Genomic DNA, 15707 nt, shown 5'->3' on the forward strand with positions numbered 1-15707 from the left:
GTTCAGGATTCAAATTTGAATCCAGGCCACAATGAGGTTTAATTAAACACTGTAATCCTGGATACTAACTTTGACACGATGCCATCCAGATCTAGATCAGCAAGTGAGGTGTATACATATTTAAAGTGCCAAATTCTGTTGTTGGTTATAACCATGTTGCCCATTGCCTTCAATTACTTAAAAGCCTAATGATTCAGTAACATTGCGTGTAGTCAACCCAGGACCAAATTTGTCCCTATAGCTTTAAATGTTTCAGGGAGGGAGACACACAACTCACAAATAAGTATTTTTAAAGATACGGGATCCAGTCCACAGGACCAGTCAAACTCTCCTCAGATCAGGACCCGAAGGAGGAGTGAGGTAGCTGTTATATCACCTTGCTCTTCCCCAATCCTAATGGTGACCTAAGGCTGGTTTGGCCCCGGGCTTTATTTAGACCAACCTCCGAATTGCTCCAATTTATGGTAACAGCCCCTAAAGGGCTTTCTTTTAGCTGGAAACTGCCAGAGCAGAGCGACGTCTTAGTCAGAGCCCTCCATCCCTCCAACGCATCCCCTAAGTTGGCTCTATGTCACTTGGGGATTCGACTGTACCGAAGGAGCTCTATCAGAGGGTTGGCTCTGGTTGATGGATAAGAAAATATATTTGTGATTGACTGTATTTTTTGTCCACATGGGTTTTGAACAGTTAAATAAGAGATGGGATTAGTACTTCGCTACTATAGAAAAATACAAACAAATCTCTTTCTGTGATGACCTGCATGAAACTTCAGTTTTTTAAAAAATCAGGTGTCTGGCTAAAAAATCTGGCTTTATATGATAGAACTGGACACATGCTCATTTTATAATTAAGGATGATCACCCCTTCATCCAAACTTTCAGGAATTTCTAGTTCTTGTCAGTTTTCAACCCTTCATTTAGACATTAATTTTTCTCTTTTTTTTTTTCAGTAGTTGTTCGCTTTCTATCTATTTGATGTTAAACTCGGGTTAAAATAAAAAAAATCCACTATTCTGAAATTTCTGTTCTTCCAGTCCAGAGGCTCACTTGAGTAGATACAGCAATATGTATACATGAAATATGCAGTGTTTTTGTGATATTTAGGAACAAGGATGTGACCACCAAACTCAGTTTCAGATGTGTCCCCCAATCCAGGATTTGCTCTCAAGTTTCCAGAGGGGAAAGGTTCCTGCGCTAAGCCATCTCACTACCAGATGTAGCCCCAGTATTAGACTTATCTTTCTGGTTCAGCTGTTTCTTCAGCTGGTCTCCCATTTTACTTACCAGTACAGAATGTAGTCTCTTGAGAGTAAGCTGCTATAATAGTGTAGCTATTGCAAAGTCTACTCATAATTTTACACAAAAGGGATTGAAAGGTATTAGTTTAGTGAGGTGCAAGCTTGGTTTGGTGAGTCTGGGCAACACCTCCAATATCTGAACAGGTTCAGGTCTTTACCGTCTCTGATGTTCCCCTTTCTCACTATTCCATCTTTCTCTTTCCCTGCTCCCAACCCAACCAAATTCTTCACTTTCCTGACCCCATTACTCTGTTTCTCTCAAATCTATCAGTCTGCTTCCCTCCCTCACTCCTTATGAAGCGTAGTTTGTTTTCCACACTATCAGAAATAACTCTCTAGTTGAACCTTCTCGCCTGGGCATGGTAACGTCCTGTTCTCCATGCCTTTCCCAGTGCTTTTGTTTTCAGTTAATCCTTGTCTATCTTCCTTCCTATCCCCTCATCCATCCATCCATGACCCAAATCACGGTCTCTTTTGTCCGTTAGTGCCTTCCTAAGAGTGGGATTTTCAAAATTACTCAGCATTAGCCTAAGTCTGTACCCACTGATGTTAATGGAAGTTTCCTCATTGAGGACAATGACATTTCACCACTGACGTCAATGGGAGCAAAGTTTGGCCAAGGCTGGACGCTTTTGAAAATTATATATATGACCAGGTTAGAAAAAAAAACATAAAGTTCCACACTTGCTGGATACCCCTTCCCCTCTCTCTGCTTGCTTATGTAATGAAGTTAAATTATTTCCACTTGGAGGAATGCCTGCAGCACCAATATTTGTAATAGTCAGACTTGATTACATTTCAGCATTAGCAGAACAGGACACCTTTTAGTGCCTGAACATTTCCATCTTTAACTGAATGTAAAGTAAAACTAGAAATGTACTTGAAAGAAAAAAAAAGATTTATTTCTGAAATTTTGTTTCCAGAAAGAACAGCTATTGTGATGCTTTGCTACCTAGGATCAGAGTCAATAAATGACACCCAGCTACCTGACAGAATCACACAGGCAGCAAGTAACTTGGGAGAATTAGAAGGAACAATAGTAAATGTATCTGGAGATGAAAAAATTTGAGACACTCTCTCTAAAAATGGTATATTGTGAGATGCACCCCAACAGGGGCTCTCCATCTTATTCATGCCAATACCAACAACTGACCATTTGTTACCAGTTCTTGCAAGTATATCTCCAGAATCATATGATGCACAATGCTTTTAAATATGGTAAGCATTAAAGGAGATACCATAGGAGTCAGTGCAATGACCTATATGAAATGTACTTGACATTGGAAAAGGACCAGTTTGAAGTGACTAAGTAAGTGCATGTCACAGATATTTGAAGACATGTCTGAGATAAAGTTTGTGACTCCTGTGCCATTGACAATTGCTGGCCATTAGGTTGGTGGTCACAACCCACAGGCTGAAGTTGACTGCTATATACATTTAACATATGCTTATGTGTGTACAGTACTTATGGGATTGATGATATGTGCCCTTCTCCTTATGAAGTGTATTTTGTTTTCCACTTTATCAGGATGGTTTCACCCCACTAGCTGTTGCACTACAGCAGGGACACAATCAGGCAGTGGCCATCCTCTTGGAGAATGACACCAAGGGGAAAGTGAGACTGCCAGCTTTGCACATCGCTGCCAGGAAAGATGATACAAAATCAGCAGCACTCCTGCTCCAAAATGACCACAATGCTGATGTTCAGTCCAAGGTAAAAAGGCTTTGTTTTGGAGGCCTGGGGTAGTCATGTGACTGGGTGCCTCTGGGAAATGGACATTAATTCCATAATTTAAAAATAATAATTGAAAGTAACTTCTGTGGTGTATGATAAGTTACTAAAACCAGTATCACCAATAAAACATCTGCTTTTGCAGTGTATAGCTGCAGGACACAATAAATACGGGCTGTGTACTTTTTGACACATCTTGTAAACCCTTTTAAAATCTGTTCTCTTTCATTATTTATGATCACAAAGAAACAAGAATGGAAGCAGAGTTACTGAGTTCTCTCAATTAAATAGGATACTGGTGTGGCCCATGCGTGCATGGGTTGTATTTAATGTTTAATGTATGCTTGAGTGGCTTTTCCCATAATAGCGACATAACTCATTTCAACAAGCAACGTAGTTTTCCTTTTCTTGGGTGATCTGTAATATTTTTCCTCTTTTTTCCAAACCACGCTGCATCAGATGATGGTGAATAGAACAACTGAGGTACCGAGAGCAACATTTTTTTTAATTAACTTTTTCTGCTAATTAGTGGTTACTGCTCTTCCGTATGCTACTGTATTTACTTTCTGTATTATTTAGCAGTAGAAGTGAAACTTAAGGAACTTTTTTAAATACCTGCCAGTGACAGTAAAGCTGCAACCCTTTTTTTGTTCTCCCTTTGTCTTGTAATTTCCTCCAGCTTGTGAGTGTCATTGTACTGAGGTAAACTAGAGACTTCCCATGTGGTCAAAAAGAGTTAAGGACTAGAGATGGGGGTAGGTGGATGGATATATTTTTGAACTCAGTAAAATTAATTATGCAAAAGCACTCATTAGTCAAAACTAAATGAAAACTACTAGGGTGACAGGCTAATCCAAAATCCTGGCAAAAGTCAAATGATAAGACCATAAAGATTCTGTCTTCAGTTATATCCATGCCACCCCATTAGCTGTAGTGAGATTGCATAGGTGTAACTTGGCCCAAAGTGTTTTGAATCTGTTTAAAAAATCTAAACCCATTAAGGGGATAAATTCCTCATGCACCAAAAAGTAAAATACAATAGATAATTAATCTGTCACATGTATGCATTTTCAGCTTATCAAAGCCAAACATTTAATACATAAAATAGCATCCTCCAAGATGAATATTTGTTCAAATCATATTTTTATTTGGAGTAACCAGTAGAATGGGACAGTTTGTTTTAACAGAATGTTCAGAAATCCATGCAGGGCAGTGTGTGGGTATATTCTTGCATAATCAAAACGTACCCATGGTGGGGCCCCATCATGTTTTTCATGTTAATTCTGGAAGTACCAACCCTGAAAACAGTACTGTAGGGCATGCAACTGGCTATAACTCAGATATCAACCCTAAAAGTATCACCATCCTTGAGGGAAGAGATTGTTTCGAAGAATCAAATCATTAAGTAGTGTTATCAAATGCCTTTGTTTAGTCAGTTGGGGATTTTACAAGGTGGAGCAGATGGATTTTGGATGCATATGTGTGCAAGAGTGTCTGCCGTTGTTAGGTATTTTCTTGGTAGCCTAAGTCTAGCAACAAGGCCACGAATTTAATGAGTGTTTGATTCTACTTAGACCTTTTTCATCTTGGGGCTGACATTGACGTAAATGGAATGAGATTCAAATAACAGGCTGAGTGCTTTGGGGAACAGTCTTTTGGGAAAAAAGTTGTTTCCAATATGTAACATCTGAGTATGATTTGCTAATGGATGAACAGTTTACTGTGCTGATCCCAATGCAAAAAAAATGGAATCAGGTTTAGAATACAGTATGTTCAGAAACAGAAAATATTTCACTGTTCCTTCCATAATTGATGCAGTGTTGTAAGGACATAATATATACAACATTAAGGCCTTTCAGAGGAGAGCTTAAAACACCAAGATTTGATCGGCTTCTCGTGAACATTAAAGATTCCATGGAACTTTTTATAAGGCTAGAAGTTTGTTCATTATCAGTATTTCAAATAAATTACCTTGTCTTACACTGTTGTGCAGCTTTCTGTACCCTGTGGCAGAAGCAGGTGTCACACTCTAGGCCACAGCATTGTGACTACATTTTAGTGGGGTTTTTTTGTTTTTGTTTTTCGGTCAGTATACGGTTTGGGAAGTGCTTTGGGATCCATCAGGATACAGGGTTTAATATAAATATAGAATGTTGTGGTCATTAAACTCTGTCTAATAACTAAAGTATTTTGATGAACCTTGAAGATACTTGCAATACAATATGAACATTTGTTGCTTTCCCAAACCAAAAAAAAAAAAAAAAATGGAATTCTCATGCTGAAATTTGCCATTCTTAGAAAAGATCAGCAAGTAAGAGCCCAACAACAAAACATGATAGGTTGAACGCCCTGTTTCAGTGTTGTGGAAAGGAGGAGAACACCGTTTGTTTGAATGTTTTCTCTGACAGTGTCTGGCCAGCTCTTTCACGTTAGTGACATAGATTCATGAGGAATAGCAAATAACACAAATGACCAAGAACTGAATGGGAAAAAAGAGCTTTTTGTAATCCACAGTAGGGAAAAACTGCATTCATTCTCTGTTCAAGACCCTATGCTATATTGTAGGTGTGCGAGGTTAGAGTAACGTAAGACATTTGTTTGCCAAAAGCTGTTAAAATCAGAAGCTCTCTGAGGAGACTGATCATATAGCATTGAAGAAATTCATTCCTTAACTAGGACTGTTTCCTTTTGTAGAGTGGCTTCACGCCTTTGCACATAGCTGCACACTACGGAAATGTCAACGTGGCGACACTTCTGCTCAACCGAGGAGCTGCGGTGGACTTCACAGCCAGGGTATGGATGAATCCTTTTTTCTTCTTAGATGGGATAGTCAGTGGATGTGGGAGTGTATCTTTGCTTAAAATTCCTAATCAAAAGCAGAGTGGAAAGCAAAGTCCTGAGGAAATTTCAGCATTTGCCCAAAGATATCTTTTTGCACAAATCTCTAAAGCATGCTTCAAGGCAACTCAGAACATTCCTTGTGAGCTTAGAAGCAAATAATTATTATTCCCAATTAGAAAGTAACAGGCCCCTTTGAAGATGTCCAGAATGCAAACACTCTCATGTGCCAAGTCATTTAAGAGTCCTTGCCACAGTCAGGCATACTATAAAAACAAGTATTATTATTATTTGGCTTTGCTCTTTCTCCTTAGTTTTTAAGATTTACCCAAATAAGTTTATTTATCTTTCCAGAATATTATTATATGTGAAAATATCAATATATTAACATATGTTGTGAATATATAAAACAGAATAGGGGTTCTGATTACCTGAAAGCCATCTTTGCATGAAAAACCGCAACCACAGGGCTAGCTAATACAGTCCATTTACTATTTTTTGTCACTTAACAACTGATTGTGTGCATTGCTATAGCTATCTCCACTGGATTAGGAATTTTTTTGTTTCATTTTTTCATTGCCAGAGCCTTGCTGAATTGCTTTATGAGGAACTGCCTTTCAGAGGATTTCATGTTCATGCTGACACTATTATCCTCACTAATGTATACTGATTTTCCTTGAGAGTTTTCCACCTGATGTGCCGACAAGGGCATCCTTGCTGAAAATGAAATTTTAAACACCATCTTCCAGCCTAATTAGGGCCTGGTTTTTGACACTGACTTCTGTTATGCTAATGAGCTTCCTTTGTGTCCGAACCACCATGCTGTGTATGTTGTGTGTATGTTGCAGTGATTTAAATACATAAGTTTGCTGTGAATATTGACTAACTTGGGCTCTGATATATGTTTTGTCTTACTATGTGATCGTGATGTTTGGTGTTTTGGCGAATGTGCTTCTTTGTTACTTAAGAGTAAATCAAGATACATGTCTATAAGAAAACCAAAACACCAGAAGTTCTGTATCTCAAATGACAAGTGCACCTAGCTCTGATGCTCAAAAACATGCTTGTTTATCTTCTATACTGTATTGATGTTCCTCTTTTTGTGATCCAAACGCAAAGGCATCACCATTATACACTTTCAAGTCCATCATGCTCTTTGTTTGTTCTTTTCATGGTGTAGAATGGAATCACCCCACTGCATGTGGCTTCCAAAAGGGGAAACACAAACATGGTGAAGCTTTTGTTGGATCGTGGAGGGCAGATCGATGCCAAAACCAGGGTGAGTGTTTCTATCCCTGAATATTGTGTTATCACTTCTTGGTTTTTTTTTTAGCTGGAGGCTTGGAATGTCAATGTTCATAGACGGGAAAACTCAGCTTCAGAGATTGTCTCTTTCCTGTCTTCCCTTCTGAAAGTGAGTGCAGCTACTGCATATCACAGGAGAGAAAATGCTCAGCTGAACACGATCCCAAAACATTGAGCATTCTCCCCTCACAAATAACACTAAAGCCATTTTTGATACTGTGGGTCAATTTTTCAAACGCAATTCCATAAAACTATTCCACGCAGCTATTTGCACATGTAGAATCTTCTATGTTTATAGGGAGACAAGATAGATGAGGTCATATTTTTATTGGACCAGTTTCTGTTGGTGAGTGGGTTCAAGCCTTCAAATAACTCTCCAAGCTTATCAGAAGCAAGCTCCCCACAGACCACGACACACCAACTCAGTGCACCAGACCCTGCCAAAACAACAGATGTAAAACCTGCAGACATATCTCCACTGCTACAATGATCAGCACCCCCACAACACCCCTTTCAAGATCCAGAGGTCCTACACATGCCTATCACAAAGTGTGGTGTACCTCATCCAGTGTACTAAATGCCCCAATAGCAATTATGTGGGTGAAACTAGACAATCACTACCCTCATGAATGAGTTCACATAGGAAAATGATAAAAGACGTGGGTAAACACTTTTCACAAAGCAGTCACTTTATATCTGACCTGTCAGTCCTCATCCTCAAAGGAAACCTGCACAACACTTTCAAAAGAAGAGCCTGGGAGCTTAAATTCATAGAGGTGTACACTAAAAATCACAGAGAATTGAACAGAGACACTGGATTTATGGATTATTACAACAATTTATAACTCATTAACAACCCCTGCCCTCAGCTGCCTTTCCCCCTCTGATTGGAGGGCTGTTAACAGGCCACTTCACCTTGAATGGTCCCTTGAAATATGTGTTAACTACTTATGGTAAATAATGCTAAATAATCTGTTCCACCTTGTATTTAGCTTTACACTCAGGACATTTACCAGACCTGAAGAAGAGCTCTGTGTAAGCTCAAAAGCTTGTCTCTCTCACCAACAGAAGTTGGTTATATAAAAGATATTATCGAATCCGCCTTGTCTCTCTAATATCCTGAGACTGACATAGTTATAACAACACTTCTGTGTTTATAGAAAATTATTCACCCTAGGGCTAGGATTGTACGCAGCCCTTAGTTATGATGCCATAAAAGGGACTGGGGGCACAAGACGACCACTTATTCCATTTTGCAGTCTACCCACATTGTGTGTCACCCCAGGGGAAGGAGAAAACAGATGCTGTGGGACCACTACACTTCTCTTTCTGTGCAGGTGGGCAAGGGGTAGGTGGGAAAGGGTGAGGAATGGTTTGAAGTATTGGCTCAGCTCCCAAAATGCTAGCCAGCAAAGGTGAGTCAGCATTGGAGAAGCAAATAATTTATTGTTGGTCTGTACCAGCAACAGGTTGCTTCCCAACAGAGTATGGAGGAATCACAGAGGTAAATGTGACTCTAAATCACAATTTCTTTCCTGATCCACTCACATGGCTTACCTCTGCCCCTTAGTTGATTGGAGTTACCTATATGAGATCTAAAATACATATGAACCAGCTTATGTGTGTATGATGGGATTTTTTTTTTAAGTTGCATTTTTGGAATGACCTCTGAAGATGTGCCTCCTTGTGCTAACTGATCACTCCTTTCTCACACAAGTTGCTCCTTGAGACAATTGACCTGTTCTTAAAGAGCTGTTCATTTTTAAGCCTTGATCCACTTAGTTATTAATCTTAGCCATGCCCACAATTAAAAACTGGTTCAAACTGCAATGTTCATACATGGCTCTAGGTTTTGAAATGACAGCAGTTAGAGTGTTTGAATTTGAGGTTTTGGTTTGACCTGTTGCAGAGATAGGGGATATTTGCATTCAGTTCCAGGGTTGTATTTCCAACACCATCTGAAAGTTTAGAGGGTGTTTGGATACTGGTATTTGATTTGGGTCTATCTCATCAATAGTGTGATAGCACTGGAAAGTCTGAGAAAGTGGCCGTGACAGTACATTTCAAAACCTGTATAGTCCTAATCATCTCTCTTGCTTTTTAGCATGTAGTACACACAGTAAACAGCTCTTGAGATTGACTCAACCCTTCTGCTTCAGTTTGGCTATTAATTAACTAAATCAGCTTTCTATTGCTTCATATGCTACAAAGGCTGTAGAGATGATCCCTTAATTGAATCAATCATATGATTGTATGATTAGCATTTGATTTCTGATTGTGCAGGGAAGAGAAATACAATCATCTCTGTTAGTCTCTAAGGTGCCACAAGTACTCCTTTTCTTTTTGCGAATACAGACGAACATGGCTGCTACTCTGAAATCTGTTTTTTTACTACACCTTATATGGGAAAATGCTGCCTTTCATGAAGCGAGCACTAAGTCACCAAAGGCCAAATTCTCCAAAAGTAGTGGCTAAAATACATGCGTACAATATGCAAATGAAGGCACAAACAGCTAATTGTGCACCGTACACAAGATATTCATGTACATGCACAAGTTGGGAAGTTGTGCGTAGGTGGCCCGTTTTGTGCATGCAATTATAGTTTTGCATTAAAGGTACAGACCCCTGGACATTTTGTGTTAAAAATTCAGGCATCTGTTTTAGAAAAGTTGGCCCAAAATAGATGTAAAAAGAAACTTATGATCTCTTTGAGAGTTATATCTCATATTTTGTGGACTCAAAGTACAGTTCTGCAAGCCAGATCAAAGCATAGTTCTAAACCAAACTAGAGGAACAGGACCACATACTGTTTGTATCAAAAGATCTAATTTTAGGAGACCACCCATTGTCTCTGTTTATCACCCCTCATCAGGTGGTAGATTAGCTCAAAGCTATCAGAGACAAAGATGGAACCTGCAAAGTATCACAAAAAGTATGCACATTCTGATTTGCACAGACTCAACAGCTTCTTCTTGCTTTAATATTCTACATTCTCTCTGCTAAAAGACACACTGTTGAGGGCAGCTGTGTGCACTTGACAGTGTGGGAGATTCCAGAGCTTTGATTTTATCTGTTGATGTCTCGCTGTGATGATGTCTTCATGCCAGCATTTTATATAGTCTTGGTGTCTTTTTATTTTTCCTTTACTTTGTCTGCATGCCTTGTGTTTTGCTGTGGCTGTGAGTGTGTAGGGTAATGAAGAGGTAGGTTGTGTGTCGCATGCCATGCATACATGTGTTTTGCATTTTAAAGGAAAGACTTCTGTCTCCTACTTGATACTAACACACTTCTCTGTCCATACTTTCCTTTCTGTTTCTCCTGGGGAAAGCTTATCTTTCTCCAGCAATGCAGGGTAAAAATGGGAAGCAACAGAATGAAATACATTAGGATGTTTGTTCTGTATTCTGGCAGCTCTGACCTTTATACTTTATTTCTTTGTCACATTAGAATCAGCACTTGGGCCAAGGAAGTATTCATTGATGTCATTCTTTTTATTTTTAACCCTCTTCACTATGTGGCATTTGATGATGCATACATCAGGACAATGTACTTTAATGTATTTTAAATAATAGTTTAATGTATTTTGAATGAGTCTTAAGAACTCTATACGCTGTGCAATAGACACATTATAATCATCTCATTAGAGCTTTATATGTTTGGAAATGTTCTCTAGGATTGATCCCTCTGGGAGTTTTTTCACCTTCTGTCTTAAATAAATGGACAAACCCCAGTTCTCAAAAAAATAGTAAATTATGGGTGCGCACTCACAGCTCTATAGTTAAAGTTGCACTGGCATTTCTATTTAAAGCAGGGATTAAACCTCTTAGTTTTGTATGGCTAGGGTGACCAGACAGCAAGGTGAAAAATTAGGATGGGGGGGGGGCGTATTAGGTGCCTATATAAGACAAAGCCCCAAATATCGTGACTGTCCCTATAAAATTGGAACATCTGGTCACCCTATATATGGCTAATATAAGGTGTCCTATCCAAGCTTAAAGCATTTATTCCTAGAGTTTAGAACCATCTGAGAATTTGCAAGTAAATCTGCTGGTTACAAGTATGAGTTATAATTAAGGTTAAGATTTTGGCACTGGGGTGGGGGGGTATTAAAATTCACAGGACTTGGGTAATGAACGTTAAATCACGGAAGCCGGAGCCCTGCGGTGTGGGCTGGCAGCTGGAGCCCCACCGGCCGGGGCTGAAACTGAAGCAGAAGTTACAGAGGTCTGTTAAAGTCACGGAATCTGTACCCTCCATGACCAAATTGTATCCTTAGTTATACTCATTTAAAAACAATCCCTTTTTGAATTTTATAGTGAATCTTACCATTTTCCAGACCTCTCTAGAAAATAAATTCTTTAAAAAATGTGATTTGGATACTTAACCCACCTACAGATAATTCCAAAATCTAAAATATAGCCTACTTGCAAAGCTTACTAACAGGAATATTTTTGTTAATTAATATAATTAGTCATAAGCAGTTCTCTTTAGATCATGATGTTTGTCATGAGATCTGTTATCTAAAGATCTGTTATCTAGATGATAAAACTTCATATCGTAAAAATTGTATGACTAGAACATTACATGACAGAATGGATTGTCTCTAAACCTTACATAAATAATGGTTGCAATGACATCAGATTGTCACCTAACATTTTAGATGACAAAGTTTTAGATAACAAAACTTAGGACTTCTAAAATATCATATAATGAAAAGATCTAATGATATATGAGTATATTGGTTTCAGAAATGATTGGACAGATAGTGGGTTATTCTTGGATCTGATGGGCACATGATGATTATCTAAAAGTCCATGGCAATTCAAATTTATGATTACAGGGGGGTCATGTGATCTGGGAGGGTAAGGGAAGAATCAGGTGGCAACACTTAATTCCAATTTTGTTATAAAAAGACTTTGTAACCTTTCCCTCAATGACTGTTTACAGAGGAAATAATCCTAGCATTAAAAAGGAGGCAATATTTGGCATATCAGAAAGGATATTTCTATTAAAATGCATTTCTCTTATATAAAAGAATAGTGACATTGGAGATATGCAAATGATATATTTACTACAGTGAAATGTCACTGTATTGTTAGTAAAGAGTTTGGTAAGACTGGTTGGATCTGAGTGGGAAATGGTTGCCTCATACTGAATAGTTTCAAGAGTTCAACATTTTTTCATATCCCAAATTGTGATGAAAAGTCAAAATCTTAAAAATTTTCATGAACCTAAAAAACAATTGTTTTCAATTTAGGCACTAAAACATTTTGCTTTGATAATTTTGAAATGGTTCATTTTGATTTTGACCTTTTAAAAAACTTTAAAAAAAATCTAATTAGCTTAAATGTCTAAATGAAGTAATTTCAAACAGGAAAACACTTTTTTAGAGTCACCTTTGTGTAACAGAAAGGCAACCGCAGGTTCTGGGACTTGCAACTGAAAGATAGCAGGGATTGGAAGCCTGTTATAATGGAGAATACGAATGATACCATGGGACTCCATATCTAGATATGGGGGCGGGAGGTAGAAGTGACGACCGACCGTAATAGACTGAGAGCAGTTTAAATGAGAGGGGAAAATTGCTGCGACTCATTTGAAGTGGAGGGAGATTGTGGAAGGGAAAAGAGACTGAGATGGAACTGGGAAAATTGACAGGCTGGTCACAGAGAGCTATGAGACTGTGAGGAGAGGAGGAGCAAGGAAGAATCCACACGCTGAAGAAAACATAGTGAAAGGAACTTGTACAGTTTGAATTTAGAGTGAATAAGCTTCAGACTGTCATTCACACTTTCCTTGGTTCCTGTCCTTAGAACCTGTTTAGATTCCATCATTCATAATAACATTTCCTTTCATAAGCATAGAGCATCTTGATAGATAAGAAAAGGGTTTCCAACATAGCAGGATTATATGGGTTTCCTATCATAAAACCATTGTGATGGGATCTCCACACAATTTCTCTCCACTATACTAGGAGTATGGTGGATTTTCTGCAATAATGGTACCATGACACATTCTCCCAATATAATCTCAGAACAGAGTAACAGCACTAACTCATTGAGTGGCTGTTACCATTTTGAAAACAGTGACAAACTATGAATACCTGACATTTATTTATCCATCCATCCATCCATCCATCCATCCATCCATCCATCCATCCAAAGACCTTCTTAGGATATTTAAATAATTTTTTGAAAAAGGAAAAGAAAAAATATATGTAGGGTGACATAGCTAGTACTGCATACAACATAAATAATACTTTGATATAATTCTACAATTATTTAAGTATAATATATTGTGTCATATTGGTTGGGCAACCCCAGATAAGGTTTTTTTCTTTATCTTTTAGATCTGTGTTTTGAAGAGCATACACTGTCGATTACATTAGAGTGTATTTAATTACAACAAGAGAATGAAGGCTTAAAGCTAGAGGCTGAAGTTACATTGACTGTTTTTAATGAGATGAAAATTGGCAGTAATAAATAAAATAACTGGTTTACAGCCAGAAAAGATAAAGTTTAAGCAAATTAAGATGTCCCACACAAAGCATAATAAATGACAATTAAAAATATTAATACCACTTTCAAAGAACAGAGTAATCTGTTTAATGCAAAGTAAATTTAGAAGAAATTTGAATTATTTATTCCACAGTGCTGAGTTAAATCTGTTGCAGAATTAATAATACATGAAAATATGGTGACTGATGCCTTATAAATAGCTGCACCTAATATTTACTCCACAAATCTGGATTAGCACTTAATTTTAATACTGAAAGAGATTGACTGATAAATAAAAGAGGACCTATACAAATGTATTCCAGTGGATATCTTAAGACTCCATGCTCTTAATGCATAGCACATTTTTGCTATTGTTTGTTAGATTGTATTTTAGCATAGAATCTGTATAATGGGCCTAATCTTGTGAGATGTGAAGTGTGCTGAACTCCCATTGAATTAAAAAGAAAAAGAGTGCTCAGCAATTTGCAGTATTGAGCTTAGTATGCATCTTCATAAATGCTAATAGTTTTGTTGATTTCCAAAATTATTTAAATTGGTAAGATGTTTTGGAATACCTATAATATGATTTTTTTTAAAAATTAATGTGTTCAGATGTATTGCTTTCCCTTATCTGTCAAGGAAAATGCATAAAGAGTTCCTGATGCTTCACATACAATTAAGAAATCTGGGTTAGATCTTTAGCTAGTGTAAATCAATGTAGGTCATTGAACCAACTTGACTTACAGCTGCAGAAAGCATGACCCTTTGTTGCCATATAAGCCTATTCATCCACCACAGGTTTTTGGTGTTTTCCTTCTCTCTTTTTTTACTATTGTAGACATCTGTGTGAGAGCCTGATCTTTCTGTTTGGAGGAGTTCATCTATTCTTCTTGCTTCTTTCTCATTTGGAGTATGATCGGCAAGATGCTGAGTGGCTCCTAGAATGCTGAGATCTTAGAAGCTGAAGGCATTCAAAACCTAGCAAGATTGTGCCCTTCAAGTCACAGAACTGAATTTTCAAAGGGATCTTCTAAATTTTTCCAAATTTCCATATGCAAACGTTTTATTTCAGGCAAAAAATTGACATTGAATAAAAAATGCCATATGCAACATGCAAATATGAGTTCACTCATGTGCTAATGAGAGTTTTGCAGGTGCAATTTAGAAGACTTCTGTGATAATTTGGCCTATAATATTCATACAATATCATCAACACTTCATATGTATGGGATGAAATGTGCTCTACTTCTTTTAACAAAATGGTGCTTCTTTTCCCCCAATACGATCCCTCTCCCCCCCGATTCCCTATGTAAATGCTTTGTAGTCACAATTTCTTATTTCCAGTCTTGCTGTTGCGTGGGAGTAAAGCATTTAAATAACTATGAAATGACAGAATAATTTGTCATAGTGAGCCTGCAGTGAAAAGCTAATGCAAACGATCCATAATTCATTTACGGGTTAAATAATGGGCAGCAATATCAGCGAGGGAGAGAGAGGCTCTCTGAAGTTCATTTTCAGTTTAGACAGCCAATTAAAAGGGAATGGAGAAGTTCTGGAATTTTGTGGCTGTTAGACTGATGTGATCAATCTTGATGTCATTTCTGAAAGTGAACCTGTCCTGTTTGCTTGGTTACAAAAAATCCACAAATAGAATATGGGACTGATAGAACAAATAGTTCATGGATGTTAATATATTTATGCACGTTACTCCGTTACTCTCATGAGAACAATATATACAATAGGCCTTAAATTCATCATAACATACATTATTGGGTGATGAGATGAGTATCAATCCTTTAATAGAGACAGATGCATTGTATTTCTTCACTTCTATTAACCGTTTTATGGGAGCTTTTGTGCTGCTGGAGAACCCGCTGGCTTTATTTCAAAGCCATGATGTTTCAGCCAAGACATGGTGTGTCAAAATGACATGCTTAGTATTTTGGGCAGCACCTTCATGTGTTTTCCCAATGTACCAGGTACACTATATAGTGGTAGAATGATTAAGAAAGATATAACAGGTGAACTCCCACGCTAC

General features: G+C 37.8%; 1 protein-coding gene across 9 annotated transcripts in view; it reads left to right on the plus strand.

Annotated features, from left to right (window-relative positions):
- The window catches only part of ANK2 (ankyrin 2), a 589776-nt gene that overhangs the window by 414443 nt on the left and 159626 nt on the right, over positions 1–15707 (plus strand). For all 9 annotated transcript variants that reach the window (XM_084626827.1, XM_084626832.1, XM_084626829.1 and 6 more), the window contains 4 exons: positions 2826–3011; positions 3489–3512; positions 5724–5822; positions 7048–7146. In XM_084626827.1, coding sequence (XP_084482953.1) covers positions 2826–3011; positions 3489–3512; positions 5724–5822; positions 7048–7146 — 408 coding nt within the window. The remainder of the gene's footprint in view (positions 1–2825; positions 3012–3488; positions 3513–5723; positions 5823–7047; positions 7147–15707) is intronic.

Source organism: Lepidochelys olivacea (genome assembly GCF_965140295.1).
Source record: "Lepidochelys olivacea isolate rLepOli2 genome assembly, chromosome: 4".
Taxonomy (NCBI): domain Eukaryota; kingdom Metazoa; phylum Chordata; order Testudines; family Cheloniidae; genus Lepidochelys; species Lepidochelys olivacea.